Source organism: Serinus canaria, chromosome 3 (genome assembly GCF_022539315.1).
Source record: "Serinus canaria isolate serCan28SL12 chromosome 3, serCan2020, whole genome shotgun sequence".
In the NCBI taxonomy this organism is placed as follows: Eukaryota; Metazoa; Chordata; class Aves; order Passeriformes; family Fringillidae; genus Serinus; species Serinus canaria.
The window spans coordinates 86,824,195-86,841,941 of NC_066316.1; the positions used below are offsets into that span (position 1 = coordinate 86,824,195).

General features: G+C 34.0%; 1 protein-coding gene across 1 annotated transcript in view; it reads left to right on the top strand.

Annotated features, from left to right (window-relative positions):
* The window catches only part of EYS (eyes shut homolog), a 700,331-nt gene that overhangs the window by 352,256 nt on the left and 330,328 nt on the right, over positions 1–17,747 (top strand). Inside the window, exons 29-31 of the mRNA XM_050973021.1 lie at positions 6,336–6,460; positions 10,033–10,157; positions 13,437–13,680. Of these exons, the coding sequence (XP_050828978.1) occupies positions 6,336–6,460; positions 10,033–10,157; positions 13,437–13,680 (494 nt within the window). The remainder of the gene's footprint in view (positions 1–6,335; positions 6,461–10,032; positions 10,158–13,436; positions 13,681–17,747) is intronic.

The window sequence follows — 17,747 nt, forward strand, 5'->3', positions numbered from 1 at the left end:
GAATAGTGGAACGTTTGAAAAAAAGGTTTCTCAGTTGAAGTGACTTGCCTATAAAAGTTAATTCTAAAGCAATGAAGAGCTTGGCCATTATTAGATAATTATAGAAACTTCCTCTCTTACTATTCTATCAGATTCACAGTAACATGCTATAGCTATTAATCTCACTTTTAATGAAACAAATACAGCAAATGTTTCAGTAACCTGACTGATAAAACAAGAATGCTATAACAGATTTCACTGCCAATAGATTTTTTATGTGAAGAAGTTCAATGTTATAATCAACTGTAGTACTGTGAGAAAAAAAAAAAAAAAAAAAATTCCTGAGAATTTTATTTTATAATTGTGCCTTAAGGTTTTTGTTTCGTTTTTCAGTTTTTACAGAATTTGCCTTAAGTACAGATCAGTTCATTAATCAATTCATGTTATATTAGTGTTTTCTGAGATAGGCTCCTTACCAAGGTTCTGGCAAGCTCTGAAGAGGCCTTATCTTAATTGCCATAAACAGGATTAATTCTTGAGGTAGGAAAATAAATTGAGAATTTCACTTATTATGTAGAAATCATTGAAAAAGCACAGAACCTTCTAGTGGCTTAAACTTGGCTAGCTACCAGGTGCCACCCAGCTGCTCTTTCACTTCTTCTCAGTAGGATGGGGAGAGAAAATAAGATGGAGAAACCCAGAGGTCTAAATAAACACAGGGAACTACTGGCTAAAAGTCTTGACTTGGGGAAAATATAATTTATTGCCAATTTCAAATAGAATAGGATGGTCAGGAGAAAAAAAAAAAGTCAAAAATAAACCATCTTTGCTCCACAATTCCATCAAACATTTTTTCTGAAGTTCACTCCTTTTTCCCAACTCCTGTACTTCTTTCTCCTTACCCCAGGTGGTTTAGGGATAATGAGGAATGGATTGTTGTGGTCATTCATTGTTTAACCTGATGACAGTACTTCACATATATATGAATATATATTCATTTATGAGGCAACATTTTTTATGGATGTATTGAGCTAATATAGACAGGCAGATGTGTAAGATAAGAAAAAAGAACACACATAAATTAGAGCAACTAAATTTGAAAGAAATAAAAAGATCTGAACATTCAAAACTTTATGAACATCAAATGAGACATTTTATTTTTCAAACTAATGTTGATAGGGCCAGGATTTTGGTTTGTTCTTGTATATCTTGAGAGAGAAAAACCAGTTAAAAAAATGATGCTTGTTTTTTTTTTATATTTTGTCTGTGAATAACCCTGCTTAAAGGGGCAAAAATGATGCATTGGCTTCCAGTAAATTGGAATTTACTATTCAAAAGGTTAGCTGTTAGAAAGTAAAGTATGATAAAGACTGAATTTTTTATTTAGCACTCTAGAAAAATTGCCCCCTGCTAAAAAATTTAAAGCTTTAAGAAATCATGTTATAATAGTAGGTATATTTGAAATTAAACAGTGCTCTTACTCATTTTTTCTTTAAAATCAAAAAGGTCCTGTAGAAGTTTGTAGTGCTAATTTTTCTCATGAAGGTCATGCCTCAGTAGTGATAAGGGTCATGTATTTCACATGAAATGTCTCTAATAATTCTGAAGCTGGTTAAATTATCTGGTTTTTCTTGCTCTTCCTTTTTTCCTTTCCAAGCTGGCATCTGAGCATCGATTAAATGAATTATAAGGTCCATGTTTGATCGATTTTTCACTTCTTTAATTTAGACAGTAAAACGTTCAATCACATTCGAAGTTAAGAATTATGATTGAGATAATAGAGGTGTGATTCCACTGGAAGCTAAAAAGGAAAAAGTTGCCTTGCAAATGTCAAGGCACCTTGTGATCCAAGATGATTAAAACTAAACTGTTTGCTATATGAATCCCAAGGTGCTGCTATATCTCAGCGTCCATGACATTTAGCCAGTGACTTTTCATAGCTTGTTAATAATGTATAGCAATCCCAGTGTAAATTTGCAGTGACAAATCTGGCCTGTTACAGTACAGCAGTTAACTAGATTTATTTTGGACAGAAAATGCAGATTTGGAAAAAAAATCATGACTAATGTCAAATGAGATTGCACATTTAAAATACAATTTTAGCTAAGGCATTTGCTCAGGATATGTGCTTTTCACATTCATCTATTATTCTGCCCAACATCCTCATTATCTAACCTGGAGGTATTAGCAAAGCATCAACAAAGTCTTCAAGGTTAACACTCACAAAGAAAAACTGATGTCCAAAAAATTTCATGGTGTGGACTGGTCCAGAAAATTCATTGATTTTTCCAGGTTGACTGAGTCACATAAGCAGGTAAAGGTTACTGCATAAACATTCTCTTCTAAGTACAATTGCTGTTAATCATTGCTCCAGATAAACCTAATAAACCTCTGTGTTGTAGAAACCATGTTTTTTCTGAACCTCATATCTCACTGATACACAAATTATTCATAAGCTGTAAAAGGTCACAAGGCAGATGAAGAAAGAGAGGGAGGGAGAAGGAAAAGGGTACAGGTTTAAAAAATGGACTCAAATAATGAGATACAAAACAGACTCAAAGAGCAGTGAGTTACAAGAGGACATAAATCAAAGTAGAGAAAAATGTGGCTGACGTTCGGTTTCTTGTAGATTTTCTCTGAGGCTGAGAGTTTACTAACAAAGGAAAAAAATTACTGTGACTGTAGCGATAATTGTCATAGATCAAAATCCTTCATTTAATTCTCTTTTTTCAGACTTTTGTTCAGCTATTGCTTTGGCATATGCTCAGATTAAGATAATTACTCCTGATAATGATTGATATAAAGGCACAACATAAAAGGGATTATATTTGCACCACAGTATGTCAGCATCTTATATGAGATAAAAAAAATCTGCAGGGAATGACAGAAAAGAGAAAGATCTTTGTCAACATCCCTGAAACTGGTCATAAATAAATTGTGAATGCATTATTCTTACAGCAAATGAGCACTATTTTTTGCTGTCTTTCAGTACAAAACTATTGATCTTATGATCTTCTGTAAGTTTAAAAGCTCAGGCTTCCCAGTGCACTAGCTTACTTTGTTAGATAAGCCCTCAGAATTATTTGCTGATAAACCTAGGTATGCATTTACTTATAAAGACATAAAATTGTTTTCTATTAGATGGTAATCAACATGCAAGATTTGTAGTGATCATACCTTATATGAAAGCTATCTAAAAGCCTCTGTTTCTCGTTTGCAGAATGTTCATATCCCCAACAACACATAGAAATATGTTCTAAAGTGTTTCTGTTATGTTTACTTCTCTTTATAGCAAGACCTGTATTCCATATCTACTTAAACTTGCTAAAATCAGTTGTATCTAAATTCCACTGTTTCTTCCAATGTTCTTCCACGTCCCTTCCAATGTTCTAGGAGAAATAACAAAAGGGAAGTAAGAATGTGGAGAGACAGAACAAAAATACTTTTTTTTTACAAAAGGACTAGATATGAAGGAAGGTGGGAGTGAACAAAAGGTTAAGAAATTATTGAGGTGCTTGACAAATCCTAAGAAAATTTAACTTCATTAAATCTCTTAATAAAGTGTAAAGATTATTGCAATTTTGTGAAATTTGTGAAAGCTGCTGATACTAAGCTGTTGTTTTATCTTACTTTTAGTTTCTTCATAATTGCTGAGAATAATGTAGTTAATACCATGGCTGTCTTTGCAGTGATGAAGCCTTTTTTATATTGCATCATGCTTTTTGAACAGAAGCAAACTGAGTACTGTGTATTCAGTTTTTACCAAAAAATATAATACATCAGTATGCTAAATTCTTCCAGTATTCTAAAGTATTCTGTAAGTTGAATGATTGTAAAAAGGGCACCCTTTACATATTGATATATGTAAGACTTGATATACTGGATATCTAGGTGCTTTCATGGGTTTAAGCCTTCCATCTAAATTTCAATTTGAAAGCAAAGTCCTATTTGTAAAACTTTTCTGTTTCTGGTGGTGCCACAATCACTTTATATGGTATTATAAATTTAATAAATAAATTGAAATCTTACAGTACAAAATAGGTTATTTTGCCAAACATTTATATGGACACACACACATATATAAATATATATATTTTTTTACCTCAGTGAGAGTATGAGTTAGGCCCACAGTTATATAGTTTATATCTCTGAAGTTTCAAGACTTTGTAAAGCCTTGAGTCTCTGAAGTCTCAAGCTTTTCTGAGTAGGAAATTACATAGAGTTCATCCAGGATGTAACCTGCAATATCTAGCTGATTCCATACTATTGATTCTCCATGGGAGTTATAGCAACCTGTTTCACTAATCATTCTTGCTCCAAATAGTTATGACCACAGGAGCTCAGTAAAGACTTTTCTAGTCTTTACTGGTGTCTACTCCTCAGCAAGTACACACATCACATATCAAAATGTGCCCAATCAAAGCAGACAACAGGAGTTCTTAAAAAGGCCTTTCTTCAATATTTGACTTTTACATACTAAAATATCAATCACACATATTAGATACACATAGATGTAGTTGTTCTGTCCAGATATTTCACATAATTGTACATTTTTCCAGTTTATTCTGTAAATGCTTTTTTATTGTAAAGATAAAATATATATAATTGCACCAAAGCATGAATTTAAATTGAATTCAAACTGGCATAGATTCCCTATGTTGAGTTGCCTTTTTCCCCTAGTAGAATATTCTTTCCATCTTTGTCATATCTGGGAAAATTTTTTCCCTTCAATTTGGGTAGGGGTTTTTTTGTTGCTGTTTTTTGGGGTTTTTTGTCTTTTAATTTTTTCCCTAATATGCTTTGTAGACAGTGTGAAAACAAAGGTATATGAAGAAAATTATTTAAGATTTCAGTGAGCAGAATCATCCTCTGCATTCCTTATTCCCCTGAGCATAGGAGAATTCTAGGGTGATTCATGTTGGGTATGTGAAGTCGTGTTCTAACTCCTTTGACATTTACATATAGGATCAAAAGACTAAACTGTATCTTCTCAGGGAATTTTTTTAAATGTTTTTCAACCAAAAAACAAGTGGATTTATGGCGCACTCACTAAGGTGTATTTTTCATGCTTTTTATCTCATATATTATGACTGCATATTTGAAAAATAGTAGTGTGTGCTTCAGTTTGTTTATTTTCCAAGCAGTATGCCATAGCTGACATCTGTAGTTGATGCAGATTTTGAAAAATCTGTTCTGTTGTTATTTTCTTGGTAGATTCCAAATTGCCATTACCCAGAGTTTATTCCATATGAAATGAAAAAACCATAGTCTAATAGTCACAGTAAAAATAAACCAAAGTATAATTCCTGAGACACAGAGCAATAATCCCTCAGGAGGTGTCTCACACATGTGTTTCATGGTCCATCCTCCTCTTTTGCTTCACAATGTGGAAAGCTAAGATAGGCACTGCAAGTACCTCATTCTAATTATGCATGTTGAATTCTCTCAGTGTAGCACCTTGAGGAGTAGGTGACATGGCTACTTGGATTTACTCAAAGGTACTTTGCTAATGTACTCATCTCCCTCTTAATTGAGGCATAAACCTTTCAGTAGACCCAAGACAACATACAAGGTGTGCACCACCCAGTTACTGAAAGGGGTTTTTGAAAACATTGTCTCATGTGAAATATATCAATGTACAACACATCTCAAAAGAGTAAATTTTAGTAATACCATTATGAGACCCTGTTTTTTAGAACATATTTTCATATATCCATAAAGCTGTGTATATATACGCAAAGGCATGCTTTAATAATGAGATTAGTAGGATTTTTTAACTTCATTAAAGGTCTTGTAAGTCTTGTAAGCTGTATGTTAAACTATGGAACTACTTTGATATCAATTATCACATAGAATTTATGACCACAAAAATACAGAAGAGTTTTTTTAAGAAAACTTATATTTTATACCTACAATAATGATTAAAGCTTGGGCCCTGAAGCTTAGCTTTTGTGCTGTAGTTTATGTTTGATAATACACATTTGTCAGCAAGCAGTACTTCAAACATAGGCTGCAGTTACTTAGCTAAATTATTTTAGTAGATAATCTCCCAAGAGTACATAAAGAAAGGTTTGTATTCACCTTAATAGAACCAGTACACTCTATTTGAGACTGATATGTTTGATTATGGTCTAGGTGTGAAGTATTTGGATGGGTTTTGCCATCATAAACTCCTTAAAAGATCAGCATGTATAACACCATGAAGCTCTGAAGTGTTCCAGTAAAATACCTTGAAACAGAAAGTAATATATGATGTCTTGTTAATGCACCCATTTTAGACACATTGTTTCCACACAAGGGCTATTTTACATGATGTTTATGCATAGTATAACACTTTGAAATGTTGTTTTCTTCAGGTGTCTTGCTGGATTTTCTGGACAATTTTGTGAAATAGAAGTTAATGAGTGTAATTCATCACCTTGTCTACATGGCTCAACCTGTGCTGATCATATCAATGGATACACTTGTAAATGCCAACAAGGTAACTGCCATATGCCAGAGCAATCTTAAACAATGATAGTTTTGGATTATCAATGTTACTAGTGAGAAAAATTGGTGATCCATATCAAGCTGCTCTCTTATATATGAAATATAAGGTACAAAAATGCTATCTCTTTGGCAAGATTTTGGAATGAAATCAAAAAAGAATTAACTACTCCAGTAAGCATATGAAAGTCTTCAAAGTAAAGCCAGCTCACTGAGGGAGCCTGAAGTATCATCTAGAGCCAGGTTTATTGTTTATGATCTTTGCTAATGTTACTTACTGACCAAGCTGTCAAATAGTCACTGTTTAACAGCAAAATAATTTCACTACCTATAGAATGAGATTGACTGAGAAGAAATTCTGGAGAACTTAACTAACAAGAGAAAATTTTTCATACATTATAAATAGAATGAAAAAAAGGCACTTTCTTAAAAAGTGGGAACAGTTTCCTAATTCTGACAGAGATCAACTAAAATAGGTCTAGTGGCTTATAAAAATGTAAGAGATTAAGTATTTATGAAAATATTTTACAAATATTTATTAAAATTTTACAAAAGCAAAGGTCACAATCAGTCTGCATTGTCATGCAATCACAAATTTAATCCGTTAAGGACTACTTTCAATCTCCTGTCATGTCTGCTAATAAAAAGCCTTTTCTCACCATAAATAGGATTTCTAATCCATAGACATAAGTAGCATCGTGTTCCATAAGTTACTCTTAAATTAAGAAATAAATAAGTAACTGGCTCCTCAAACTTTAATTCTTCAGTTTAAATCTATTTACTATTTTACTTTCTTCTGCTGCTGAATGTTTTCTGTGATAGCACTGACACAAGGTTTCTTACTGGTTATTTTAGGGATAATTCAGATATATTCTGGATGATAAATATTCTGTTGACCCATGCTATCTCCATATATCTGATCTAGTTACTTTGTGCCAAAATATGTTCACATTGTTGGTGTCAATTTACAAGCAAAAACATGCTAGCAAACTCTCCTGAAGGTAAATGACCACATATATATATATACATTATATTTTATATATGTATATATACACACATTACACTACTCTAGGGTCTTTCTACTCATTCCTGTTCTACATTTAAAAGAAAGCATATAGTGAATTGAATATTAGTATACTTTGCTTTCTTTATTTCATTCTGAATTTGTCTTAATGCAGCTTACAAAACTATATGTAAGAGATCTTATTCCAAAAAAGTATGGAAGATACTGAAGCAAATACATGCATGTGTATAATTAGGGTCAATTTGGCAGATTGTTAATTTGCTAATTGATAATAAGAAATGAGTTTCTAACATGTAACACTTAAATCTAAATATCTTTGGCTTACTAAAGGCTAATTATGTGCAGGAATATGTTGATTACAGCTTAATATTTTTTAGTGACTATTTAATGTCAAAGAGATACTTGATAATTCAGAAAAACACTATAGTTCTGATGTATGAACCAATGAATGAATTTTTTTTTACTTTTTCATACAGAATTCGTGATAATAAAGATCTTTCTGATCTTAAAAATCTGAGTCATGACCTAACTTCAGTACGACATATCCACTAGGTACTGCACATGGACATATCCATATGCAATATCCACCAATATTAATGACTTAAAAACTTGAAGATGTATTTTTTAGTCATTAAAGTGCTTCGCACAGAATACATTGCCAAGACCATTTTTTCCTAATTTTTAAAGCTTATTAAAATAATATATCCAAGATATTTTAATATAGGCATTTAAAAATTGGTCACAAGCCAAGAAATGTGATTGCTGTCTCTGTGCAACATGGAAAGTCTTGGTATAACTAGAAGAAAGTCCTCTGGGGCTTTGGAACTCACTCCTACAGCTAACATGTTTTAAATACCTCCCAACCCAAGCATGGCTGACTTTATTTTATATTCCTTTTAACAATACCATGTGCTAGTAGGGGTGAAAGATCTATAAATCACTCTTCCATTAGGTAAAAAGCACAGAATAAAAAACAAATGCAATAAGTATATACATAATTTTTACATATCTTGAGGGGTTTTTTAAATTTAATACAGTATTTTCCAAAGTTATTTGAGTCTCTAAAATGGCTGAGGAGATGAGAAGGTTATGGCTCTGAAAAGGGGTGAATTTGGAGAGGCAGGGGAACCTTTGAGAGAAATAACTTTTTCCAAAGTTGCACATCTGAAGAAAGGGATTAGAAGAAAAAAATATCACCCAGAGACAGAAAGTAGAAATACCTAGAAAAGAAAATTGGCCTTTTTTGCAGGCTTTGACTGTTCACATATAATAGATCTTATACTTCTCTTAGCTTCACCTATAGAAAAATGGAGCTGGGATTGGGGACTTTTTGGTCTATAAAGGCAACAATGGGAAACAACTGGGCAGATAGTCTGATATACCCCTCAACACATTCCCTGTGGTAATTTAATGAAATGGAAAAGGGATAGTACCGAGACTGAAATAGGAACAAGGCAGATGATTGCAGCTTTCCAAAAACCTCCAGAGAACAAAGTGAAGCATGTGGTGACAGCATGTGATACCAGAAAAGGGAATGGATTTAGCTCTGACAAATGCATTTTGCAATGGATCGTGAATTTTGTCAGCTATTGTCCCAGTATCAGGCCCCATACCCTTAGAATAATAGATGCATGTTCAGGTTCTGTGCCTGCAGCTTCAGGCTGTTCAGGTGCAGAAGCAGCATGGAGAGATGGAAACTGTATTCTAACAGCACCTCAGACAGCTCAAAGGCAACAACAGCAGCTGTTGGAATTAATAGCAGGCTCATGGTGAAGTCTTTAACTGGGCAGACTGCTCTTCTACCAGGGCAACTAAAGCCAAACTGGAATGTAACAGGTGAATCCATTTGATGCATACGCTGAGGCAAAGTCTGAACAGTGGCAACTAGATTTGTAGCAGCCAAGGACTGCTAGGGGACCTGTGGGGCTGTTGGGTTTTCTTTGTTAGTTTGCTTAGAAATAGTAAAATGGAGAAAAAACAAGTCTGTAATGGGCAGTGGGAATATCATGGCAGGAATGGTGCTCTTCAGTAACTAGGCATATTTGACAGAATTCTGGGTTTGTATTTACCAAGCAAATGGACTGATTGCATTTCAGTTTAGCCTTCAAGTTCGATACAGGCTTAAATTACGTGATCTAAAACACAGCTTCAAGATGAGAATTTAGCCTCTACTTTATGGTGTACTTGTAAAGGAGATTTTAGTAAGGAATGTATATCAACAGAATTTCCAGTAATCTGACTAATGAACCGGAATCTCATAGTGTTCAAACACAAAGTATTTGCTCAGAAAATGTCCTCCTCATTGATCTGGTACAGTAATCTCAGAGTTTCTCTTTTTCTCTTTTAAATTTTTTTCCTTTATTTTTTCTACTCTGAGAAACCCCAGCCCAAAAAAAGTTCATATTCATCCCATAATATATATCTCTATATATGTGAGAATGGATGATAGTTACCCATACCTTTGTTCCATTGACACTCAGCACATGGATGTAGATTTTAATGACTCTTGCTTTGGGGTTTGCTTTGCTTTTTTTTTCTGACAGGATGGGAAGGCCTCCATTGTGAGCTGGATGTTGATGAGTGCATATCCAACCCCTGCATACATGGTATCTGTGTTCAGAAGGAGCCCAGCTTTGGTTATTCCTGTTTTTGCAAGCCAGGATTTGTGGTGAGATGCTGAAATTCTTTCTTCTCTTTCCTTTTACCTGGCTGTTCAGCTTTGCACAGAAAATACTTTTTCTCTTTGAGCTTGCTCAGAATTGTTGATATACTTCTTGAACTAAATGGAATCACAGAAGTGACATATGTTTTGTTCAAGGAATTCACCAGCAATTTCTCCCTGTTCCTGTGACTCTTTGTCTACAATTTTGTAAAGTCTGTATTTTACCATAAGGGCTTGGTAGGTAAAAATGGATCTGAACAATGCAAATAATCTGACTAAATTTACTGACAAACTATCCTGAGAAGGAAAAAACTATTTCATAAAAATCAATACCATTTTTGAAAGGTGGATTTTCCAGAGTAGTATGGGTAACATTGATACTTCCCACAGAGCATGGTAACTGCTGACTTTTTGTCTCCTAAAGCAGATTGTCTTTCAAAATATTGTCAAGTACTTATGAAGGATACATCACTTGAAGGCCATAGTCTTTTTATATGGAAAACAGTTCAATCCTTGTGCTACAATAATCTCATTTTTTCCTTAAATATTCATGCTTATATTACACGAAGAATTGTAATGGAGAAGATCAGGTTCACAATGTTTTTTACCATTTATGTCTCACCAAAAAGCCCCCAAAAAACTTCTGAAACTAAATAAAACCACCAGAGAGAAATAATCAAATCTGTTTATAGAAATTATTTTTTCAATTAGTGCAAAATTTATTGGTACAAGTCAGTGTTGTGTGACACAGTAGAGACCAGAAGTACAAATAAACCCAAAAATGGGCTAGAAGGAGGATAGATTAATTGTTATTCAAATTACTCTTCTGAATGTTACCCTGGCCCAGGGAGTCTTTGATTTACTTGTTGCCAAAAGTTGGAATGGTATATTTGGTGAGTTATCAGATGCTAGCTCTGCTTGTTTTCTTCCTGTTTTCTTCCCAAAGTATTCATTAATAGCTCACTGATGATGGAGCTAGATAGATATTTGACCCATGGGGGAAGTTTTCTTTTAGCACATAGTTTGAGTATCAATTGTACAGGATGTTGCAGAACAAGCAAGCCCTTGCAGAGGGAAAAGCAACAAGCCTTTGAAGCAGTTGAAATTTAAGATGTATCATCTTTGCTTTTTATTCCATTATTCATTTTTCCATCTTCAGTCCCTCCAATTCCACTATGCTTTGGGAAGGAATATAAAAGTAAGAAAACACGGTGGGGGAACATTTTTAACATACCTATCTTCAGAATCGAGGATAAGAAGTCATGGTCTAAACACCTCAAGAGGTATATTTGTTAGGTCCCAATGGGTTCTAGTTCCTAAGCATGGGTAGGTGTGGAGGGGAAACAGTGAAACTCACAGAGAAATAAGTATTCAAAGAGCTCCAGCTACAGTGTGTATGTAAATCTTCTGTAGTCTGTGTCTGTGCTGTTACCCAAAGTATGGATCATAAAGCATAGATTGTGAAATCTCTCATAAATTTTCAGAAGAAAAGCATAGTCAGTGGTATATGAAATCAGTGTTTACTTTTTGAGTGGAAACATCTATAGACATATACCTGCTTTTAAATACAAATCTGCACAAGCTAAATGATTCCATCCCCCTGCATGCTGTATGGAAACTGTTAAAGCATTTACAGGCACTTTCAGTGCTATCAAATTTATCTATGGCTACTTAATGTACCCTTCATGCACACTGGAGGTTATCCACATCTGCTTTGTTTCTATGAGTCATAAAATCGTAATCAAATGCTCTTTGCCATTAAATGTAGTAGTCATAAAAATGTACTAATCTGTCACAGGAAAGTCAGAATGAAACATAAGTTTTATAGGATTAAGAATGATTATGAGCCTGCTCAAACTGATCATTTGCTCTATGTGTGGAATTAGAAAAGAGCAAGAAGGAAATGCATGGAAACTGACATATTAATTGGGCTGTTTTTCCTTTGTGCTTTGGAATACCGGCACAGTGAGTGATTTTATAAGATGCCATGAATTTACCAGATAGCTTGTCTGCTTGCCAAAACAAATTAAGAAGTTTATTGAAACAAACATGAATGTATCAAAATTACTCAAAACCCATCAATTTAACCTCTTCTGTTTTAAACCCCGAATAATTTATACTACTTGTAAAAAAAGTAATTTCAATTTTATGCCTACATTTCTTCCTCTCTCTCTCTTGTCCTTTCTATTGTTTCTTGATATCATAAATTAACATAATAGAGTTGACAAAGATCTCATAAAATATAAGTTGTTTCAAGTTCTGTGTAAATAGTTAGCCACATAGCCATGAAAGATTTTAAGTATTTGTCTGAAGGAAAGTCTGTAATGAACACATGCTTCTTGAGCTCTAGAGAATGCTTGGATTTTTTTTTTACATGTGCTCCAGTTGCAGGAGAAGATTCAGTTAGAAATTATGTCATGATAATATGTTGTAAGAGATGTATTTCTTCAGGGATGAAATGTGCATATTTTAAATAGTTATCAAATACGTCATATCCTTCTAGGATAGCTGTTAGCTGTCTCTCTTCATGTAGCCTATTAGTTCATTGCAACAGAAATGAAAATAAAATGAACCCAGGCCTGACTTCAGAATATATTTATTTCACACTTCAAGAATGCATTTAATTCACATAATTATTCCTTGCCTTTTCTACAGACCACTGAATATGATAATTTTTGCTTTATTACTAGGGTGGATATTTCAGACTTCCCATTAATTGTTACTCTTGATAAAAAAATAGGAAATAAATGTCTGGTCCAATTTGAGACTGCCACTATATGTTTTTCTTTTCTAAGCACTATCTGTGAATGCAAGGCATTAACAAGGAGCTGTGTGCAGATTTGGTAACAACAGACAACAAACAATGGGCTGCAGAGTACAAAAGGAAAGAACATTAGCTTGCAAGCCATAGATTTTTAGACAGTTGAGTCCTCTGTAAAAAATATTTTTTAAACCTACGTTCTATCTGAAGATCATTATTTTAACCAGTTTTATTACTGGTAACAATATTGTCTTTGATACTTTGCAATTATAAGTCTGTAGAAAAATTATTTTACTTGATAATCAGAGTCAAAATGTCACTCAGTTAAAATTTAAAATATTCAACTATACTATTATAGAAGTTCAGGAATATTTTCCACATGATTTTTCCTTTTGAAAGTGTAAACAGCTTAATATAAGCAAAAATATTTTAGAATCAAAAGAAAGCAATAATTTGTAACGAACATCACTATGAAATGCAAATTGCCTTCAAAAAATGTCCTTTTTTTGAAAACTCTCTTTCAGGGACGAAGCTGTGAACTTAATTACAATGATTGTCTTATACACTCCTGCTCCATTGGGTTTCTTTGTGTTGATGGAATAAACAATATCACCTGTCTACCTACTATGGCCCAAAGCAAGAAAATTCTCAGTGAAGTGTTTCCCGCTGAAATTTTGGACAATGACCTTCCATCAGCACTGCCTGTGTCTATGGAACTTTGGTCTAAACAGATCTCTCCTGATTTACATGCAGGAGAAGTGTCCCAAGGTGAGTAGAAAGAGCTTCTGAACAATGCATATATCAAACTTCTTTCCTTGTTATATGGTAAGAATGATAAAAATGGTAAGTATTTTGGATATATATTAATTTTAATTATTAAAGGTTTTTTTATTTCATGTATTCCCTTCTATTTTTATTGCATTTACTCCAACATCCTTTCTTAATTGCATTTATATTTAACGGCATCATTACTCTTTTCTCTCAAAAGAATTTTTCCCACTATATTTCACATCCAGTAAGGAAAACTCCACTTTCTTTTAGCTGGCTTTTCAGTTTTCCAGAGTGTACAATTTCATATGCCTCATATTGTGTTCAGTAATCTCTGATTCTAATGCCAATCTTCCCTTCTTACTTGGCTAGTCAGCAGGAGAGAAAGATAATTTGCCTTACTCCATGGGGACATTGATTCTTTTTTCCTAGTTCACATGTTCTCTGAGTGCTTCTTTTTCTTTGCATCTAGATGTTTTTAGACTAAAAATATATTGGACAAACCTCTCAAAGTCTCTTCCATTCTAATTGTTTGTAGAGATGTTTTGGGGAAGCCAAAATTTGCCTATCCTATTATTTTTAAAAGATTTGCAAAAAAGTCAAAAGTAACTGAAGTGCAACATTTTATTATGAAGATTGTACCTTCACTGTGACCTCTTCATTTTACTAAAAATAGTACTACACAGGCATTCTCTTTACAGATAGTTTCAGAATTTTTCAGAATTTTTCATTTATATACCTCTTCAAAGTGATTACTTGTATAAAAAAAGCTGAGTCCTGTTTTTGGTGGGGGCTGAGTTGGTTTTGGTGAGGGTTGTTTGTTTGTATTTTTGTCTTTTTTTTAATTTTTGTTTTGGTTTGTTGTTTTTGTTGTTGTTTTGTTTTGTTTTTTGGTAAATTTGGGTAAATGAGTTATAGAGAATACTAGGTTATGGTATACAGAATTCTCTTGGGATTGACTGAGTGATTGATCGAACTGCTTGTTCTGCCTATTCCTTTGCAAGAATCCCATACTCATCTTCCATTTTTTGACTGATATGTCTGACTATTTTCCTTCAAACACCATCTCTTTATAATAATCATTTTCATCACTTATGTTCTTTAAAGAGACAAACAGAAACTTGGTGAAATGATTAGGTAATGTTAAACAGCTGACAACAGAGGAAATTCAACTAATACTGGAGACAAAACAGAGGAAATTCAGCTAATACTGGAGACAAAACTGTGTGATCCAGACATGGAGATCTGTCCTTCATGAAATCAGGGCACTTTCTGAAACATTCGGCTGAGTAGTTTATCTCAACAACTACTTTCACTCACATAGTTACAGTAGTTCTGAGTTCAAAACACATTTATTTGTAAAAGTAAGTGAGACTTTTAAAATATTTTCAAAACAATCCGATCAAGTGCTCTTATGCGTAACTTCTTCCTACAAAACCTTCAGGCATAAAGTTACTGATGGATACTGAAAAGTTGTCATTGTTTGAATCCCCTAATGATGAGATATCCTACTTGGTTTTATTGGCACAAGTCAAATCTGTGCAAACAGAAATTTGTAAAATTTTTAATGACAAACCATTTATTTTTACATACCTATTATGCTACTTCAAGTTAGTTTTGCCTTATACAAGTACATCAGCTATACTGTACTGAAACAAATGACTGCTCTGCCTGGTAAAGAACTCATGAGTACAGCCTGTTACCTGGACTGCACCGTACATCTGCAGTGGAGTAGGTTCTGGCCTTTATCAGCTGGTGTTCTGTCGAGTTCCTCATTTCTATTCAGAGAACCTTTGTGAGCTGGTGGGGTGTTTTTAAGCAAAGATAAAAGTTTCTGTCAAAGTTTCCAGGTGCTTGGAAGAGATTTATTGTCACCTGGCAGCTGATATGGCGCCTGCTGCCGTACCTGACACAGGTGGCTCTTCCTCACCTTCTTCACAGGCTACTCAGCAGTAGAGAAGCAGGTTGGAGGCTGCTGAAATGCTGACAGGAGATCAGCAACTCAAGCTTCACCTCACTATAATAATTTTTTTAGGATTTCAGGTGTTCCTTTCATCATACTTATATATAAACTCAGGAGGTATTTCTACCTCTTGAGTATATAGTTATAATATTATAGTATAGGTCATAGTATATGAGTGTATGGTATATAAGTATAATCAACATTTTTAATATAAAATAGGTGCAGAGAAAATTGTATATCTAAATTTTTTTTGTATGTAGTACAATTAACTTGCCACTTCTCGTTTCACAATGAGACAAATGATGGCTGCATTTTTTAAAGGGAGTACTTCTAGAAAATTGCAACATTTCAGAAATAAATTCAGGGAATTAAAAGGACACAGGAAAACCTAAGAATTCTGGAATTAAATATTAGGGAATATTGATTCGTTTGGTCTACATTTTTATACTATACTTTTGTAAAACAGAATGAATATCCATAAAGCCAAGGAGAGTTTTTTTTGCTTTTCATTCTTTGCTTGAGGGCTTGTGTTGGAAAAAAAAACTTTATATCATTGATTTAAAGCACTTAGGGGGAAAAAAGTATTTCTAGACCAGGAAAGATATGTATAAAGGTGCCAAAGGACAAATAAACAATTTTTGTGGGGTATAGAACACAGTTATTTTCATGTGAATGCTTGCCTAAATAGATTTCATTCTCAGTACGCATACATAAATACACAGATCAAATTTATACTGCCAGAACTGCCTCAAGTTTTCTCAAGAGGTCAAGTTATCTGAGCATACCACTATGGAATTCCAACTGATCATGATATGACCTAAAAGGAATTTTATTTGCATTTTTTGTTGCTGTTGTTGTTCTTGTTTTGGAGAGTTTTGTAAGTTTGATTGGGTTTTATTGTGGAAAAAATAGAAAAGGAACAACAATGCATCTCCAAAAGTAATAGCTGCCCTTACTTTGATGCATAAGCAAATCAATGTCTTTTTTATTGGAAGAAATAAGACTATTAAAAAGCTAAGTGAGAAATGCTTTTGGATGAGTAAGACCTTTAATACACAATCCATAGTTGGAGAAACATGTCAAACTGTTAAACTTGTTGTACTCATCTATAATTACAGATTTTGTGTAGTTGTTAATAATCTTTATTACTAAAACTTGAGAAAAAGTACTGATGACACACCCAGATAACTGCAGTCTCTGAAAAATGGGTACCACCTACTTTCAATCTATTTTAAAGTAGCTATTCTCATATGACAATCAATAGATACATTACAGCAAGTTCTAAGATACCTTAAAATAGCAGGAATCTCTAGAAAAGGGCTATGAGAGATGAGATATATCTGGCAGAAAAAAAATATTTTTTTATCTTGTCTCCAGGTGTGCTTTTCCACTGCCATGACATTGCTTGTGGCAAATAAGTTTTTGTAAATACATTTGTTTTTTAAAAAAAAAAAAATTATTGTTATAGAAATGCTTTCATGTGACCAGCGGGGATGACCTAAGTTCTTAATCATATGTTTGTGAGCACTCTGTGAAATTCTGTATGACTTTTTCTGTTTCCCATGCTCTGTCAGAAAATAATTGCCCAATAAGCAACAATTGACAGAAATTGAATGCAGAGAACTTTTCCTTCCTTCCTTCCTTCCTTCCTTCCTTCCTTCCTTCCTTCCTTCCTTCCTTCCTTCCTTCCTTCCTTCCTTCCGCCACTTCCGCCACTTCCGCCACTTCCGCCACTTCCGCCACTTCCGCCACTTCCGCCACTTCCTTCCGCCACTTCCTTCCGCCACTTCCTTCCGCCACTCCTTTCCTTCCTTCTGCCACTTCCTTCCTTCCGCCATTTCCTTCCTTCCTTCCTGTTAGGGCAGCCAAGCATTGAAACAAGTTTTTCAGAGAGATTGCCGTTTCCATCCTTGGAGATATTTAGAATTAAACTGGACAATGTCCTGAGAAACCTCTTCTAGCTGACCCTCCTGTGAGCAGGTGAGGTTAAATTAGATAAACTTTAGCAGTACCTTCAAACCTCAGTTATTCTAGGATTCTGTGGTACCATGTAATGGTTAGGATAGAATTGCCTTTCAGACATTGTTTATTAAGACTCTTAGAA